This window comes from Halichondria panicea, chromosome 15 (assembly GCF_963675165.1).
Source record: "Halichondria panicea chromosome 15, odHalPani1.1, whole genome shotgun sequence".
Lineage (NCBI taxonomy): Eukaryota > Metazoa > Porifera > Demospongiae > Suberitida > Halichondriidae > Halichondria > Halichondria panicea.
In genome coordinates this window covers 4,390,890-4,411,107 of record NC_087391.1, presented here as the reverse complement: position 1 = coordinate 4,411,107, position 20,218 = coordinate 4,390,890, and the positions used below count along the sequence as shown (strand labels likewise).

The window sequence follows — 20,218 nt, the reverse complement described above, 5'->3', positions numbered from 1 at the left end:
CTTTTATACTAGTCCTATAATTCCAACGGCATGTGTGTAGGTCTGCAATGCAATCATGCTCTAGCTAGTCAGCTCAGTGGTGTCACAACATGTAGTTAGTGAATGCTATTTCATTCTTCATAATTATAATTAATAGTACTGCGTTATCTCTATAATATCTGTTCCTACGCACTACATACAGATTATCTAGCCTCAACCCAGCGCAAAAGGTCATTGCCATCAGACAAAGAAGTTGAAACTCTGTCAAAGCGTCCAAAGAATGATGTCACTGTACAAGGTATGCATGATCTATACCCGTGAGTTACCTAGTGAATCATCACTTTGACTATTACCTTTGTGCATGAGCTTGCTCGTTGTGTGCTAGAGTTAAGACTATATCTGGTTTTGTGTATAGTGTATGTGTCAACGTATTCATTATGCCTCGAGCGGTAGTGTAACAACTCTAGTAACTAACTAGCCTCGATCCCAGGCCGCACTTCCTCGAAGAGTGGGCCTGGTATTGACTGCTTGCGCATGCGCTAACCATCCGCCGGTATCTGGCGGATCCGGATAATAACGTTTATGGTCAGTAAAGCAATGTCGTCACAACGAACGGAAATGAATTGAAGGAAGTAGATAAAAGGTTCGATTGAAGCTTTTTAGCCCATCTGATAGTATTCTGACAGCAGCCGGCTATGTTAATAAAAGACTCACAGTCAGCAACAGTGTGGAAGACAATCGTCTGAACGGAGTGAAAGCTGACAAGAGCCTATATGGACAGGCCACGCCCATCAAATACTAACCTCGGTGAAACGCCTACTAGCTACTGACTCCATCAGAAAGAAAATAGCTGTACAACAAACCTATACAGCTCAGCCTCTGTCTCTAGCTAGCTAGCTATAGTCGCTCTTTGTATGACTTTCAATACTTTGTCAGAATATTTTCTTGTATTATAGGACATTTTACGGGGAAAAATATCCAATAATTTCGCATGGATTTTTGCATATGAATGCAATTATTTTTGGAGACTACCATAGTAACCTAGCCTCTCGATATTCTAGCTCTTGAGTCTCTGTTCCTCGGTACAAAAAGTATCAGGTATTAGAGTATTAGAGTGTTATTTATTGGGGCGAGCGAAGCGAGTCCCTTCCTAGTGATGAACGTTGCAATTTTGTCTGTGTGTGTGTGTGTACACGTGTGTCATGGATCGGCACGATATTTGTTTTTTGTACTCGTGACCCTTTACCAACTTTTACGTGAAAGCTGCGCATGGGCACTAGAGCTAGCTACACTGGCTCAGACAAGACACAGAGACTCTTGAGGCTACAAGCACGCCTACAGCAGGTCAGAGCAGCTCAGATGGGGACCTTCTGAGCCTAAGATCACACAGGCACGCCTGCAGGAGGTTACAGCAGCTTACTTGCCATGTTTCACTTCCAAGTCTTGTGTTTTTGTGATAATAAACCTGCTAGCTCAACAGGACAAAACAGAGATCGAGACCAGTCACTACGACAGGTCAGAGCAGCTCAGATGGAAACTTCTGAGGCCACATGGCACGCTTACAACAGGTCAGAGTAACTTACTTACCCGGCAAGGATTGTTCACAGTATACTATCTTGTAATTTGGGTCCAGTAATATCTCCTTGCTCCTAACCTTGCTCCTCATGTTAGTTTGTATAGCCAGCTCTTTCATGCTGAACTTTCACTCATACATATGTTTCGCCTTGAATCTTGATGTTACACCACAGTCAAAGACCACAACAACCCTACACCACTCAGAATAATTGTCACGGGTATATATACAGCTGGCACAGGGAAATCGTATCTAATCCACTGCATCAGACTACTCGGTTTTTATTCACTGTTACACAATCACTGTTACTAATTTCATTTCATTCGATAAATAAACTTAAATTACCACATCATGCACTGTAAAACAAACACAAATTGCTCGCTTGCCCCAAACATGCTCCTAGTAATTATAGAAAAGTATTTAAGTATTTAACCCTCGAACCGCCCATATGTTTTGATAGCTACATTTAGGCTAAACAAGGGGTGGGCAGATATTTGATTATGTGGCTACTGAACCATGCAAGCGCCCACCAAACTCAATTAACACTGTCAGTAAATCAGATAACAGACTTGAAAGGATACATGTATGCAAGATAAAAAGCAATAGCATAATAATTTGTGAGCTCAGTCTTGATCTTCAGAGTCTTCATCAGAGAAGGGATCCCCCATGCTGTCTACATCTGAGTCTGAGGGGTCCTGGTTTACTTGGTCTTCCTCAGATATGATGTCAGGGATGTCATCCGAAACTTTATTATCCTCTGTTTCATCCAGAGCATTAGCCAATCCACAGACTAAAAAGAAATGCACTGTGATCGCTGGATGCCCAGGCTCTTGACACCCAGTCAAGATTCCCAGCTTTAGTGGTGGGTACAGGTCTGTCCTGCTTGATCCACTCCTCCCATTCTTGTCTCATGTAGGTCTTGTTTATACATTTGTCCATGGGCTGGATGATCGATGTACAGCCTCCAGGAATGATGAGAAAGAAGACACTCTGCCACAGCTGTCAAGAGGAAAAGGGCTGGAAGTACCATGCATGTGTTCTGGTGTTCAGAGGGAAACAGTGTCATCTTGAACGCTTGATGTCAGTTCTAGAATAGATCCAACAAACTTGTACAACTATATAGATCTAGCTAAGTCATTGTTTCTGAGCTAGCACTCTAGACATATCTCTAGCTCTCTCTCTAGCTAGCTATCTCAAATAAAAATCATGCATCCTGTTGACCTTTACCCAATTATACGCATGCGCAATAGTGGGTGCTTCTACGATTGCAAATAGGCCTCTACAGGACTTTCAGGCAAAAGTAGGGGGTGGGCGGTTATTTGATGTGGGCAGTTAGACGGTTAAGTATGGTAATTATATTGGTTACAATGAACCTATAGAGGAGGTCAGATACCACTTGACCTTTTTGCTAATAATTATGAGGTTTTAATCTCTACTACCCACACTTCCAATAGCAACACTCTAGGTCTAGACTCTGGAGACGACCCACAGTAGCCCTCTTGGTCTGTCTAACCACCTGTTACCCTGATCCTCATTAGTTTATAGCACACAACAGGCCATTGTTTGGAAACAGAGAAACGAATAGACAGGAAATAAACTCTTGCTTGGAAAGTTGAGCGAAGCAAAACATGACGAGATTAATGTTACTGTTTTGGAGGTGTCTATAGATGCCCAAAGGCACTGATTTAGTATCCCAAGCGTAGCTTGGGTACTATAAGCGCCCAAGGGCTTCTATAAATCACATGGACACTGACAAAACAGTGTCCTCATTTAAATACTAGTGCATATGGGTAAACCTTGCTTCGAGGCTTGACTACAACAATTACTTAACAACGGGATACTAATATGTAGGGCAAGGTTTGCACTTGCGCATTGATATCTAGACAGTTGGTGTCCATGTAATTTAGAAGTCCTCAGGCACTTGTAGTATACCCTCGCTACACTCAGGATACTAAAGCAGTGCCTATAAATCTCATAGCGTGAAACCAGGGGGTCGGACAAGGGTGAACCGTTACGTAACAGGGTTGAAATTCTAGCCTCTTTCCAAGCTGCCAATAGAGCATATTTTGCACTGAAGCTATATCCTTGAGATTGTAAAAAGTTCCAATATTGGTTTGTGAGGTACTACTATAGACACACAGACTGAATGTCTAGAGCTAAGAGAGCTTCTGTACTGTCGATGACTCTCATCAGCTTGCAGCATCGCAGGCCGGTCGGGGCAAGTAACTTCAAATAGTTCTATATACAGTATACTGGGAAGCTACACTTCTACTTTCAGAGTTCTCTGAATAACTAGTAATGAGTAATTTAGTTGACAAATTTCACATTCAACTCAATGTAAAAAACTTGCCTGACTCAGCAATATATTGTGGCGTGAGATAAAAACTGTTTGCACACTCTACAGCAGCAGTAGATAGCCTATAAATTATAGCTATATCTTCACAACAACAAAAAATAAGAACTTCAAATGATGTTAGGCATGAGAATGATGTGGGGGCTCTGAATGTCCTGCAGTGGTCATAAGTCATGAAACATTTGTTTCCCGCGCGTGTTGTGCAACCGTAATACAGTAGTCAATCAATGTAAAATGTCACGTCATCTGTTTCCAATCCCTCTCCTTTTTAATCCATGGTCAGACAAAGTGTGTAACTTCATCCTTGTATGTGAATAAACACTTTATTTCTTCTCAGGGCCCATATCGATTGTGAAGCATCCCGATAACAAACATATAAAGCCCGGATACAGAGTAGAATTCACTGTAAAGATGCAGCCACCTCCCGAAAAATATCAGTGGTATTTTCAAGAAAAGGTGATAGGCACTGAAGGTGATGATTACAGTGGGGCTACTACATACTGCCTTCAAATCAAGAGATGCTTCTCACAGCACACGGGGTCCTATAGATGTGGCGGAATCGATGCATTTGGTCACGAGACGAAGTCTAACACTGCCGACCTGACTATAGGTATGGAACTATTCGAGTTTTCAGCATTAAAAACAGGAGGGGGATAAAATGAATTTTGGATCAGTACAGCAGTGGATATACAGGGTTTTGCAGAATCTTTGCAACATCAACAAAGATTCCTTACGGTTGTGCAAATTAAGCGTTCCATGTAAGGAGCGCTCAAACCTCACCTTTATTGTTGATGTTACAAAGATTCTGCAAAACCCTGTACCTGTTGTGTTGGCATGACAATGATGTTTGGTTGTATTATATTGTGGAAACCACACTAAACCATTGGTATATTTTCGGCCATAATAATTAACTTGGACCTGTGTTCAGTACTATAATTACCTTAAGGTTACTATAATTTTAGCGTTTTCAGATTTTGTTTTTAGGGTACTAAGTTTGATGGCTTTGCAGCAATTCATTAGCACGTCCAAAAGATGTATGAAAGTTTGGAGTCATGAAAAAAGGCTAACTTGCTTAGCATACTCTCAAAAGTATTTTCTTTTTTTTTCTTTTTTTACTTAGCGCAGACGTTAATTACAAATTAGTGCCCGTTTATAATAGGTACTTGTTTTCTAAATTTTAGATGGCGAGATAATTGGTCCTAAGGAGGTCAATCTTCTTAACAAAATGTTAAAAAGTAGTGGGATCCAGTCGCTAAATGGAAGAGAATATCTCACATATGAAGAAGTACAAGTAGTGCTCTATGATGAACTCACACTCCACATCAACATAAAGGAGAATCTTAAATCCAGTAAGTTTTTACGTATATATATATAGCCTCGTTCCCTGACCGATTTTGTCTCTCAAGGGTAATCCGTATATTTGTGGATACAGTAGAGCCGGACCAGACCCCATCCGAATACATGAAATTTCCAGATTAACGGATGTCTTTGAATATCATTAACGAAGACACTTGTGTACATGTAATATTATGGTATTACTGTGGCCAGAAGGGAAGCTGCTAGCTAGAATAGTCTTTTATCTCAACTTTCTCTTCCATGTGCATGAGCTCTCTCTTCATTTTCTTTACTGTGGCCATTGTATTGAGCGAGCAGTTTATTATTGCTAATCAGCGCAGTATAATTATAGTCTATTCTATTGACAGCCCCTCCTCTTTTTCATTTGCCATTTTGTCTGGATTTGCGAGGTTTCGGACCGGCTAAAGGAGTTCGGATTAGCGAGGTTCTACTGTACTGTCAGTAAAATTAATTCTGAAATTTATAGTCCATGTTACATCATTGCTAAAGTATTGTGCAAAGATGACTGAGTCCTTACGCCCTTTATATATTGTGTCAAGCCAAGTCATTAGAGATAAGCTGCTATATAGGCAACAGACTCAGGTGCATTAGCTGAATCTGAATCTGCAAATTCTAAGCTCCTCCCACAAGGTCACCATGGTTTCCACCCACGCGTTCATTACTTCAACGTACCACTCCTTTTCATTCTGCAGTAATTCAGTTAGTTTAGAGAAGTGACTTAGTCGGCGTTTAAAATACCCTCTAGTAAAGCTTGTGAGACAATAGATGACTTCCATAAGCCTTGCTTAGCTGATTTATCCTTGTACTTTGTCAAAAATTGTTGGCCGTATCCCTGGAAAGCCTACTATCCAAGATGAGGCTGCTACATCCAACAACTTTCTATCCGTTGCAGAGGCAAAGCACTAGAGTGAGTTATTAGCTTAGATAGAACTAAAGTCTATTTGCGTTGAGTTCGATCCTGGAAGTTATGTGGTAAATTATGGCTTCTTTATGCTTTATGTGGTGGACAAGTATGCCTGGGACTTCTACATGGAAAATGCTAACTTTTAGCTGGTTGGAGCTTACCAGCTCTACAGCATATAGATAGAAGCGCTTTTTAACAAGGAATCCAATGGTATATGAAACTTTGAATTTCAGTAAAGTATGACAAAGTATGACAACTTATGAAGGTATAATGAGCAGCTATTGTATATTTCCAAGATCTTGCAAATAACGGCATGAAAGGTGTTCTGTACATGCGCATGCACAGTAGGTGGAGCTACGCCCACTTCCTGTGACACACCTTTTAATTGTGTTACACCTACTGGCTCATGTCATTCTTTTAGAAGATACACTATTGTTTTAGCTAAGCTAGAGTAAACTAGTGAGACAAATCAAAGGAAAACCACGCTCAAGGATGATAAGGTTATAAGTAGGGCGGCTTGGCAAATTATGTTAGCATAATTTTTGGAATAATAGGGAGATTTCTAGCAACTAGCATGATTGAGAATAATAGGGCACTAAATTGACCCTCCGAGTCTGGTAGACCTAATTTCACATCTTATAATGTAGCTATGTTATAGATAGACATATGTTACTGTACTATATATCCACTAGGCAGGCATGGAGGAGTATTTTCTCTTTCGGCACTAAAAGATTATATTTCACTTTCTGTAATGCTACCTCAGGTATAGCCTCGGTCCCAGGCCAATTTTATTTAATAGAATGACGTTGAAAAATACTAGCTATAGAGACACAACGAACAAGGCTACCTCAGGTAGTGCTATCAATACAACTACAAATAAAAGATAATAGGCAAAATAAAAAGCACAATTTGCCAAGGCCTAGCTATATAAGCCCTTTCATGATGTAGAAGGACAGAGGAGGCTTTCTCTTGCAGATTACTTCAAGCTATATTTTTCAGGAAGTGTTTTCACCAATTTTGCCCAGAAGCAAAAATACGAGTGTCGAGGTCAGCTGTGCCATGACCTCGAGAACCTGCTTATGCATGGCTAGCACAAGAGCACTGACAGTGACTTGTGAGTAACTAAAATTTGACCACCCTGCATGCAAAATAAGGAAATTAAGGTTTATAAGCTTGCAGATACAGCTTGAAGTAGTCTGCAAGATAAGTGGTTTCAGCCTCCTCTGACATGTGTTGCTGATAACATTCAGATCTACGCATGCGCAATTTGGAGTTTCACCAAAATTAATCGCAAGATGTTGGAAAAATACAGTAGTATAGACTTAGTGTTTAAACGCCGATTTCTCAATAGAAGAGTGAAATAGTGCTCCGACAAAAAGGACCACCCCCACTGATTAATTAGTGGGCGGGGCTTCATTTTAATATTTTCTTAGAGAATGGAAGCCAGTGTTTCATTTTATCATAAAAGTTTTACGCAGATTGATATACAGTGCAACAACCAAAGAGAGTAGATTTTTTTGGGGTACACATTTTTTACATTTTGTGGCATATCTTCTAAAGTAAAAGTGATATGATCTATTTGAGTGCAGGTGCTTAAAGTTCAACTATTGGCGCTTCCATTGGACCACCACCTGTTACATCACATGACATCATCAGTATAAAATGACTGTCTGAAGATGTGTACTTCCGAAAATATGTTAGGAATAGAAGTACCTTATTTGTTTGAGTTAAGATCTGAAATTTGTTGTGCATGTACCTGAGTATATTGCTCATCTTTTGAGCTTCAACGGAAGTCTGGGCTACTAGTAAGTTCTGAGAAATACTGCATTTTGTTGTTTTTTGGTGGCAAATATTTTAGGAATACAACTTTCGATTTTATATTAGTTAAGGTCTGATTTTTGAGCAGCATGTACTACAATAGTGTACTTTTCATCTGTACTAACTTACAGGGGTTAGGCTAGCCTCTTCTTTGCTAGAGCGGCCCATCTTGTCAAAAACAGTGCTTTTTATGACTTTTGGGGCGATTTGGCTACGTGTAAGGCTCAGTTGCCACGCCCCTGTGACACAGAATGGCCAACATCAACTGTGTATTTGCAGGTAGACATCACATGACTTTTGGATGTAGCAAATAACAACAAGATGATTTGTGATGTCACAAATCAATGAATATCATTGCATATGTCAGCAAAAGTAGCAAAAACGGAGCAAAATCACCTTTTTGACAAGAAGGGCCGCTCTAGCAAAGAAGAGACTTGTTTAGCTTCTGTATAAGTTAGTGCAAATGAATTTTACACTATTGTAGTACATCCTTCTCAAAAATCAGACCTTAACTAGCATAAAATCGAAAGTTGTATTCCTAACATATTTGCCACCAAAAAACAACAAAATGCAGTATTTCTCAGAACTTACTAGTAGCCCAGACTTCCGTTGAAGCTCAAAAGATGAGCAATATACTCAGGTACATGCACAACAAATTTCAGATCTTAACTCAAGCTACTTCTATTCCTAACATATTTTCGGAGGTACACATCTTCAGACAGCCATTTCATAGTGATGATGTCGTATGATGTAACAGGTGGTGGTCCAATGGAAGCGCCAATAGTTGAACTTTCAGTACCTGCACTCAAATAGATCACATCACTTTTACTTCAGAAGATATGCCACAAAATGTGAAAAAAAAAATGAAAAAAAATATCTACTCTCTTTGGTTGTTGCACTGTAGCTACACAGTAAACAGCAGCAGGTTAATTGAAGTGCCTCTTATAAAAAAAATTGTTATGTTGGTCCCAGTCCTCAATGTACCTGAGGATGTTATAGGAAAGTGTTATAGGAAAGTGTTACTGTGGGTTCTCTGCGGTATTTAGGCAAGTCATCTGCTACCAAATCTTGCATGCGTTTTATAAACGTCATTGCTGAAGATAAAGAAGCTAATGATCACTCTGAAAGCTTTTAGACTCGACACTCGAGAAGTTATTCACTCAAGTCAATTCTATAAAACATATAAGAAGGGTACACTACTCTTCCTAACTGTGTGCATGCCATAGTAGCTCTAGCTGGAAGGTTTTCTTGAAGTTCTAAACAGAGCTAGAAGAATCAACACTGCTGCAACACACAATTATTTATTACCCAAGGCGTGTGGGCGGCCACGGGTATATAGTATAGTCGGCTGGTTTGTCTGTTTGTTTGTGATTTCTGAGCCTGCTCACCTAGATGCCATAGCGGTGCGTTTACAGCATGGATAGCCTTCACACAACAAGTTATTATAGTTTTATTAGTCCCATTTGAGTGTATTTAACAGGGAACTATGAGCTATAGTATCGATTGCTCTGGGCTACAAACTACAACATTGTACACATTAATTGTATTGTGATTTACAAGAAGATATACATGTAATAACATAAAAATTATTGTAGATCAGATGCTTTGTCTAGTAATAATAACAGAACTAGAATGAAAGAGAGAAGCTCTAGTTTTTTTTTGGTGTTGTTCGAGAGTAGTAGGAGACGCTCGTTTTTTGGGCAGTGTGCTGTGCTTTTTTGCTGCAAGGCTCCATGGGGGAGGAGCTGGATGTATGGAAGTGCTGGGATTCTAGCTTTGGCTTCTTCCTAAAGTTCCTTTCGCTTTGTTCAAGAGTAGTATAGGAGCCGCTCCTTTGCTGGGCTTGTTTGCTGCAAATTATAGCTTAGGTGTCTTCCTTTCGCTATGTGAGAGTAGTACGAGCTGCTCGTTTCTTGGGAAGTCTGCTGGGCTTGTTTGCTGCAAAACTGGGGGAGGAGCTGGATGTTTCCGTTTTGTGGGTGGAGCTAGGACTATAATTTTGTCCATCAAACTGAGATAGGACGGGGTTGACTTGAATAGAGACCACAGATTTAGTAGAGACACAGAGATGCCAACTTCAGATATTAGTTTTCAATAGAATAATGATGCAGTTGCTAGGTAGGCTGTTTATATAGGTTGACTGTTGCTAAGCTAGTGCATTTCTAGTAGCCAATAGGTTTTGGGATCTAAATCAGTTAGAACATGTGCATTCGGTATCTATGGTTATAGTGTCCCTCATCCCTTGGGCTAAAGCCCTCGAGCTTTGGGATACTATAACACATAAATACCTCATGCCCATGTTCTAACTATATAACATAGTGCATATTTTGATGTTAAAGCTTCGTGTCAAAGCTTGAACTTGCACGTTGGCTATAGAGCTAGCTAGATATAGCAGCTTTAATTCGAGGCACTATTACAGCCACCATGCATCATGCATGAGTTCATTAAGAGGAGTATCCAACTCCCACGCTCTACGTCGTCTAGAACTGAATACGTCACTAACACCAGTGGCGTGTACAATGGAGGGCTTTGGGAGCTTGAGCACCCCCCTGTCCTCCCAGACAACCATGAAACTAATCCTATCACTCAGTAGCTGTGCAGCTCCAGAGCTAGAGGTACGTGCAGCTCTATAGTTATATTTAGCTCTATCTCAATTACAAGTCATGACCACGCCCAATTGAGCATGCGCAATCATTCAATGTTGTTATGTAATGCAGTTATAATAGCTGATCAAGATCCTCTGCACTCTCCCAGTCACCTCTTGCTCCACTGAGAGATACGGAGAAGCAATGACTAACACTATGACTGCAGTGATTGACCTGTTTGCTAGGATGTACCCCAGGAGAATAGTGCATGGAGACCCTACAAGATGACTGACTCATAATTATGTCTTGATACTCTTATTATCACGCTATGTATGCATGTAAAAGACGCGCCGCAATAAATGCGGGGGCGTAAAATAGCGCACGCACTATGCGCGTGGGCCCCATTTTTTTCTGTGCTCTTGAGCACCCCCCCTGCTCCAATCTCTAGAAACACCCCTGAACACTGTAAACTGTTAGCCATGAATAAAATAAAATGTGGGCTGGGTGGGTGGAGTCTACCGAGGCATCAGCAGTGCTTTTATTATAATGGTGTTTGTTCATTGACAAGTGTCTACCTAAATTATATACTCAGTGGTAGATTATCAGCAATCACTTTGTAGAGTACCGTATAAGAGTACCGTATAAGCGGGAAATTTTCGCTGGTGCAAATGTTTCAAAAGTCCTCAGAAGAAATGTTTGTGGGTTGTATTATTCGCGTTTTAATGTCAGAACCACACCCACCAAGACCTTTGCATGTGAAATACCAGTGCATAGGAGTTTCTCCTAGTTTTAATAATCGCGTTCACTACTTTGCCCTCAAAAATTGCACCTCAAGAAAATTGTCCGCTATATATGCATGCATGCATGCATGTATGGTGTGTATTTTGTTGATGCAATTGAGTAATTGAATTCCTTCTGTACAGGGGTGGAGGAAGAGCACCTTTATCAAGAAGCCATCATGAACGGTCGAACGGTGTGTCTTCGCTACCTCAAGCTCCTTCTTCTTGGTCCTGGCCTAGTTGGAAAGTCAACCTTTCTCGATAGACTTCTTGGTGAAATGAAATGGGACATTGACTCAGATCCAAAACCTCATTGTAGCACAAAAATGGCTCGCTTACAGCAAGTATGTATTAAATATACTCCTATTGCTGCCGCTGTTACTACGGATGGTAATTGGCACACTATTGAAGAATTACACAGTCAAGTTGCCGTATTAACCTCAATGTTAGTGAACGAAGAAGTGCATGTTAAAGAAGTTGGTAATACCAAGTTAACAGAATCCCAGAGGATAAACAAACCTGAAGCAGAGTCTCACCAACCCCAAGTACAATGCAATAGTCATTCAAGTACTTTGCCAACCAGTACTCAGGAACGTCTGGGAGCTACAACCTCAACTGCCAATCTAAAACTGGATTATAAATATCAGCAGGATACATTGTCTCCAAACATAGCAAATGTTCTCAATAAATATAATAAGCTAAGATACAATTTGAGGGTAAAACCACAAATTTTGACTGATACCCTACTTAATATAGTGGATGTAGGTGGGCAACCAGCATTTTTGGATATGCTTCCATCATTAACAATTGGTCCTGCTATGTACTTGGTGTTCATGAAGCTCCTAGACGGATTAGGAACTGAACACCCTGTAACGTTCAAGCCCGATGTTGATACAGATCCAATTGTGTGCGAAGAGTACACTTACACATCAGAAGATATCATTTTCACTACTCTTTCAAGCATTGCATGTTTTGGAAATTCGGATGCTGAGATAGAAGAGTACATAGCGAGTGACAACAAATCAAACAAACTTTCAAGTTCAATAACATTATTGTTAGGAACATTTAAAGATGAATACTTGAAAGCAACGAAAGAAGTCCAGTTAGTGGTTGATCAAAACGAAACAGAACTCAAAACCCGATTAAAGGACACTGGTCTTCATAATATAGAATACTATGACCGAGAAAAAGGTCAAATCTTTTTCAGAGTAAATAACAAAAATGGAGGTGAAAAAGAGATTGTTATTTATCGAAAACGCCTTGAAGAATTGATAGCAAATCGATTCAGAAAATACAAAATCCCTGTACGATGGCTTATGCTTAGCATTTGCTTGAAACTTCTTGCTATAGAAGAAGGTGGACATTTCGTTTCACTCAAATATTGCAATGAAATCGGTGAACTATTCGAAATGACTTCGAAACAAGTAACCACAGCATTGAAATTTCTACACAGGTACATTGGCTTAGTAATGTACTTCCCTGATAATGAAAAGTTGCGAGATATTGTCATATGCGACCCTCAGGTCATTTTTTTAAGTATAAGTGAAATCATCTTTGATGTGTATGCTTCAACGAACTCTAAATTGCACGTGGATAAATACCATCACTTTATACACCGTGGATGCTTCTCACTCAAAGACATCGAAACTAAAAGGAAAGACCTTCTCCCCGTTGAAAGTCTAGTTGAGCTTCTAGTGCATTTAAACATCGCAGCTCCAATACCATCATCTACAGAGTACTTCCTTCCCGCTGTTTTAAGAAGCATGCCTAGCACCGTTTTCGTTCCAAATCTAGAACCAAATCTAGAACCAATGTTTATTCGATTTCAAACAGGTTTTGTACCACTTGGCTTTGTGTGTGCTTTCATGGCTAATTTAATAGCAAGAATTGAGTTTAATCTTCTTGGCGAGGATGTTTACAAGAATCACATCGAGGTTTCTTTTAAAGGAATGCTTAAAATAATTCTTATCTCTTGTCCCAGATACTGCAAGTTCTATGTGTCCCAATTGCCAAATGCGTACGATAAAACTGTTGACTTTGTAACAGTACGAAAAGAGCTATGCAAGGTAGCAGATGATGTCATTAATGCCTTACAACATGGTTCTGTGTACAAGCTGACTATTAAGACATATGAGTTGGCTTTCAGATGTCCTAATCGTCACAAGAAAATTCCTAACGAAATGGAGTTTGGAAATGAGCAACTTGCATCTGTTATTTTCGATGACCATAAGCGATTTCTAAAATGCTCGAATTTGAGTTGCCAGGTAAAAATGAAACTATCCAAAGAAATGAAACGATGGTACTACAAGGTAAGCTCATGACATTCTTCGTTACAGCGATAGCATTTTTATTCGTGTTTCTCTTTTTATATATAGGCTCTTCAAATAATCAAGCAACCAAATCTAAACACTCGTAACGAAATAACTACGATCAGTATGTCTGCTGAAGGAGCTGAACCACTAAGCTATCAATGGTTCCATAGCAAGACAATGATTTCAGATGATCAAGGTTATCAAGGGTCTAACTCGTCTATCCTCACAATTTCTAAGATTGCGTCACGTTATGGAGGGGATTATACTTGTCAAATTAAGGACTGTGATGGCCAATTTCTTTTTTCTGATAAAATAAATTATGGTGAGTAATAACTTAGTATAATTTATGCATGCGCATTTATTTAACCCTTTCCCGGCTTTGGACGACATATGTCGTCCAGCGGACCGAGATTTTTCAAAAATTTGCTGTGCACACTGTGTTGGAGCTATGCGCACGCTGTAGGTACCAGCACATGCGCATTGAGCTGCTCTTTCACGTGGTATTTTCAACATCTTGCTTCGAGGTACGCTTCGTGCAGTACTGTCGAAAGAAAAGTGACCGTTTGATGATGACTTCAAGATCTTCGTAGTACAACCTCAGTGGGGTTCTAGAGCTGCTAGACAGTGAGAATATCGATGCTTATGGCCTTGTAGAGTGAGGGGACAGTGACTGGGATCGTAGCTAGGTAGGAAGCTACCTCAAGCTAAAAAAATAAAGAGCCTGAGGAGCCTGAAGGAGCTGGACCAAGTTTCTGGATCTGGTAAGTCTAGAGTAGCATTTGTACAACATACTGTATTCTGATAGCTTCAGGATAGCTTCAGTATAGGTTTGCTTAGGCTAGTTAGTACAGCAGTGGATATCATGAGCCACCATTGAACTTGTAAACGTGTGTGTAGGTGAAGAACGTTTCCTGGGAAAAGGGTGTCTGCTGATACGACCTCGCAGAGAAGTTTCGGCAGATCCTGATCGAACTATGTCACCGTGAGAACATTGAGAACACTTACTTAGTGTCTATAGTCACTTTGTGCCTTCGTATAATATTGTTTGTGTACATAATTGTGAATGTTTGTAAACAATCGCTAATTAGTTGGGGGTGGTCAGTTGCTAGGTAACGATGATGATGTCATGGTACCCCCGGGGTCTGGGCTACCTGTAGGAAATAGTTACGAGTGATTTCAATGTATGGTTCATAAGATATGGATTTTTAAAGAAAAACATGTATTTATTCTGTATTATTTTGTTTTAATTAAAGCCGGGAAAGGTTAATCAATCAACATTCCTGGATGCTTGAGTACAATGTCAGTACCACAATAAAATTATCGATTATGGGCTCGTTAAGCCCATAATCGTTTTATGGGCTGTAATTAGTTTTGATTACCTATATAGCGGGTTATTTTCGTATGGCCGTACTATATAGTCATGCATGACCACACCTTATTGAGCATACCCAATCAGCATTGGAAAGTTACACTGATAGGGGTGTCAAAAAATAGTTAACCTTTTTTTTAAGAATTTGAGCACTTCCTTGCTTTAAGTTCTAAAAATGTCCCTGTTTAATATATAGACTGCTGCTCATGAAGTGCAAGCTTCTTTTTATAGTCTTGTTTCTATTCGTGGATTTGCAAAATAAAATGCTTCGTTCTTACTTTGAAGCAGCCTTTTCAGAAGTGTGTGTATATATATATAGCCATGGAGTGTTGCTACTCTATACTTAATAGTTCTACACTAGAACGCTATTGGTATAGCTGTATAAGAGTGAGAAGAGCTATATAGGCTCTTCTGATGCAGCAGCCATTAATTTTAGACTTCGTACTTTTGGCATCCTTTTTAGCATCAATCATGGCCCACTCTGAGTTTCCTTGCGATTACAGACTAGCCTGCATGCATGTAGCAAAGTTATACTTTGCATGTCTCCTGTGCATGGCTATAATTATATATTGCAATGAAATTGAAATGTGGGTAGGGCTATTTGATTGCATGCTGACTGCTGAGAAAAAAGTGATTGTCTGGGAAAATTAGTTTCACTGCACCTCTGCCTCTGGGAAGTAAGAGTATCTCAGCTCAAGCTACCTTTTTAGTTGCTCAAGTTACAAGTTGCCATGAAGAGCTATATAATTATATATATACTCAGAAAATATGAAATTAGTAACAATTTTCAGCTGTTATTTTTCCACCCCTGCAAACCTAAGCTATATACATCTACAGCCCTGCTATATATATAGACTAAGAGTGTTATGCAGCACATAGATAAGGACAAGGTCTATACTGTATTGTACTGCAGTATGCAGCTGTAAACATACATGAAGTATATACTCACCTCCAGTTGAATTGCAGATTTTCTGATAACAAGAGTAGATAAGAGTAAGAGTGTTGAACTGCTGTAGTAATCGTGGAACCGCATAGTCCGCATTTGCCTTGACATGCGTCATCACTGTCATCACTATTCGAGTGCTGTTAAGTAAACTGTGGTTTGTAGCATTGAACTGCGCAATCACAGCATGTGTGGTTTCTGGGAAGTGTTGCTAACATAGCAAATTAGTACTGATTACTATCAGGCCTTGCCCAATTATGCTCAAAATTTTGCCTATTAGTCTAGTCTCCAGTCTCATGCATTGTACCTTACCCCTTAAAATCATCAACGAGAATTATACTACAACATCACAACTATGCATCTCATCTGCCAATCCATTTCTATTTGCGGACGACACAAAGCTAGTAAAGTGCATCACTTCTACGGAAGACCAATTGGAATTACAAACAGACATCAACCAGTTGTCATCCTGGTGCACTACTTGGAACATGCAACTCAATGAAGGAAAATGTAATGTGCTGCGCATAACTCATCCTAGCTGGCACGAAGACAACCCTAATACACTCTACTCAATCCACAATTCTCACCTTAACTTTGCTACAAAAGAAAAAGACCTAGGCTTGTGCATAGCCAACAACCTCTCCTGGTCACTGCATTATAACCTCATATCGTCTAAGGCCTACCGAGCTCTTAACCTCATCCGACGGACGATTTCAATGAAATCAGAAACCAGCACAAAAAAATCGTTATATATAACCCTAGTTAGATCCCAGGTCACCTACTGCTCCCAAGTCTGGAGACCAAATTTGATCAAGGACATTCAAAAACTAGAAAGAATCCAGAGGAGAGCCACCAAATTCATACTCAATGATTACTCAAGCTCATACAGATCAAGGCTGTCCGATTTGAAGCTACTACCTCTAATGTACTGGTTTGAAATACAGGACATAATGTTTCTAGTAAAGTCACTAAAGGAACCCTCGGACAACTTCAACATAAGAGATCACATCAAATTCGTTACTGGTCGCACCCGCTTCAGTTGCAACAACAAACTCACTGTACAAGCCAATCACTACAGCGCAAGCAGACACTTCTACCTCAATCGTATCACAAGGTTATGGAACTTGATGCCCACTATGCTGATGGATATCAGCGCACCACTAACTTCAACAAAGAATACACTCCACCATTACTTCTGGGAGCACTTCAAACAAAACTTTGTCTCTGACATCCCATGTACCTACCACTTAATGTGCCCATGCAACAGATGCTACACACGTAATTATAGCTAGCTTCACATGTAATCATTAAATTATCCAGCTGTGTCGCTCAATGCGGCACAGTCTGTCAGCTATAGTCTTTGCTACAACAATCACTTGTTTTTATATCATTCACGTTACAGGCTGTAAAGTCTTAATAATAATAATAATAATAATAAAAATATATAATCTTCTAAAGAAGTATTTTTGGTGAAAGAAATCTTAGAAAAAAAGTCAACTGAGTACTACTAGCACCTTCCATACGTATATACTCAGTCTAGCCACGACGTGGACCATGTGCTCAGAAGTACATGTAAAGGTATTATTCATGCTACTTTCTACCAACATTTGGTAAAAATTGCCTATATAGTAGGCTAATATTTGTTGCCTATATTAGGCTGGCATAATGCTCAATGCTCCACTGCACTATTAGTCTCAAAATTATGCTAGCATAATTGCCTAGTGATGACGCAGGAGGAGGAAAATGCTGTTACTAGCAGTTCAACATGCACTCTTACTCTTCCTTGTTCTAAATTTTCTTTGAATGTACGGCAGCAATCACATGCATCACAGCTTGTGTATAGCATATGAAATCTGCAATCTGCATATTCTATACTATCACGTACATCAGGAGTACATTAAGAGGAGTATCCAACTGTGGCAGTAAATTATTAAGTGTAAACCACGTTTCGGTAGTCACTCTCAGACCGCATCTTAAGTGGGTGCGTATAGATGTAGTGGTTAATTAGTTTAAAATGATATCAGCACACACACACGTGCATGTGCATGGTTTGTACCTCCAGCCCACATTTAATTTTATTCATGGCTAACAGTTTGCACAACTCAATTCTGTAGATGTTCACATTGTTGTACACAACAAGCTGAAACGAGAAGGATTGCCAGACAAGGATATTGCTACATTAAAAGGTAAAGTCTTAATTGTACTTGTTTTTATAGCTGCCTGCATGTATAATATTATACGGTTACTTATTATACATAATTATTATGCATATTATACATGCACATTACACTGAAATGTTATATCATAATTATAGGCCAAGGGTTTACAACACCAGAAGGATTTAGAGAATTGAACCAAAGGATCGTTACAGATTTGAATTTGACAAAAGGTGGAAAGCTTTTGCTTACAAAACTCATTTCGAAACATGGTAAGTAAAAGGTTTTATGTGTACAATACAGGTAATAATTATAACATTGTCTCTTTTATATATAAACTAGTTATCCTGCATAATTACTCGTTCTATATACATCAGTAGAAAACTCTGGATATACAACGGTACAAGCAAGTGTATATGCTGAACAACCCAGCTCAAACTTATCAGGTATAATCGTATATTCTATACCGAGATTACGCCCACCCTAATTGAATGCTATATATAATATACAAAGTAGCTACAGGCTTAATTTCAAAAACAGCAGTTTTGCCTCGAAATTAAGCCCACCCAGGTGTTTGCCTCAAAATTAAGCCCACTCATTAAGAAACGAAGTCTCTTCTGTCTGCGTCTGAGGCCAGCCAGCTATTTGTACCTCAATATACAACAATGGTAAATACATGGGTAAAGTAGCTAGGTATAAAGAGTCAAGATTCTGCATCAGAAGGTTGTTCCTTGTCACTGTCAGAGTCTTCAACAGAGATTCAGAGAAGATTGTCCTTGTCTCTTATACTATATCTATTATGCTATAATATTCAGAGCTAACCATGCAGCTAACCATGCAGCGTACACAATAAACTTTTTTTCTCACTGACAAATGCATCACTTCCTGGTGGGCATATTCTCGAGGCAAATTAGCCTATAATGCAGGAACTTTCACTCAAAAGTGGGGGTGGGGTGCTGGGCGTAATTCGGACGTGGGCGTAATCTGGGTAGAGTATACGGTATATGTATAATGTATGAATTTTGTAATGTAAGTGGGTGTCTTTTTAGGTATATGAACTGTTTTCTTGGTATAGGCTCCATCTTGACTCTCAATGACTTGTCATCTGTTTACGAGAAACTGATAAAAGCTGCTAGAAACTGGTTTGACCTGGGACTTGTTCTGAAAATGAGCCCTGACACCCTCTGTGATATCCGTGATAGATATCGAGACAATCAAACTAGTCTACGGGAAATGCTAACTGCTCGCTTGGAAACTGCCACTCTCACCTATTCTGAATTATGTCAGAGTCTCAGAGCACCAACAGTTAGACGAGATGCCATTGCTGAGGCTATAGAGAAGGAATGTACAGGTATAGGAATTATATAGTGATGAGGACCATGCACATGCACTATAAGCATTCTTATGTATAGTCATTGAGTAGTTAAAAGTATATTTTTATAAATGTGTGAATGGATAGTTTATATACTATACAGCCTATAATATATAATTATTTAGAAACGTATCTACTATAATATAATTATGACTGTATATATATATATATATACTTCAATCATATACTTCAATCAATGGTATATTTGCAACCAATTTCTCGCTTTCATGCAGTTGACAATATTTTGAGGCAAAAGTTGTCGACAACGAATCCTGGATCAACCAATGAGTGACTTATATATATAGCTATAATCGGTAGTTAGTGTGGATGGTGGTGATAGAGTAAAAGACACAGCTCATAATTATTACAATTATTATTACTGTGCATGCATGCTTATTGTAAAAGGTTTAGAGGATTCTATCCTCTAAACAGCCCTATATATATAATTTGGATATACGTAGTTTAGAGGCCACTGTATACTACTACCCTTGCATGCATGCTTCATGATTATTCTTTTGTTATAGAACTCAACCTGGTAATTGTTCCACCATCCATCCAACCAGATAAAGCAATCGATGATTATTATATATACTTAACTGTAAATCCCTCCTTGTTGATGACCAATATCCTCTCAAGTGTCGAATTTGTTAACTTAAAATGTGCTGTCAGCTGATCAGTGCATGTATCGTACTCTGCCGAGATTACGCCCACCCTAATTG

General features: G+C 39.4%; 1 protein-coding gene across 4 annotated transcripts in view; it reads left to right on the top strand.

The window, feature by feature from the left end:
- LOC135348600 (uncharacterized) overlaps positions 1-19,953 on the top strand; it is a 31,727-nt gene extending 11,774 nt beyond the window's left edge. For 3 of the 4 annotated variants that reach the window (XM_064546870.1, XM_064546867.1, XM_064546871.1), the window contains 10 exons: positions 182-277; positions 4,243-4,515; positions 5,087-5,254; positions 11,492-13,656; positions 13,723-13,981; positions 18,086-18,157; positions 18,286-18,399; positions 18,505-18,573; positions 19,203-19,478; positions 19,733-19,953. In XM_064546870.1, coding sequence (XP_064402940.1) covers positions 182-277; positions 4,243-4,515; positions 5,087-5,254; positions 11,492-13,656; positions 13,723-13,981; positions 18,086-18,157; positions 18,286-18,399; positions 18,505-18,573; positions 19,203-19,478; positions 19,733-19,791 — 3,551 coding nt within the window. In that variant the 3' untranslated portion in view covers positions 19,792-19,953. The remainder of the gene's footprint in view (positions 1-181; positions 278-4,242; positions 4,516-5,086; positions 5,255-11,491; positions 13,657-13,722; positions 13,982-18,085; positions 18,158-18,285; positions 18,400-18,504; positions 18,574-19,202; positions 19,479-19,732) is intronic. The other variant, XM_064546869.1, reaches the window with a different exon arrangement.
- Positions 19,954-20,218: the final 265 nt, after the last annotated feature.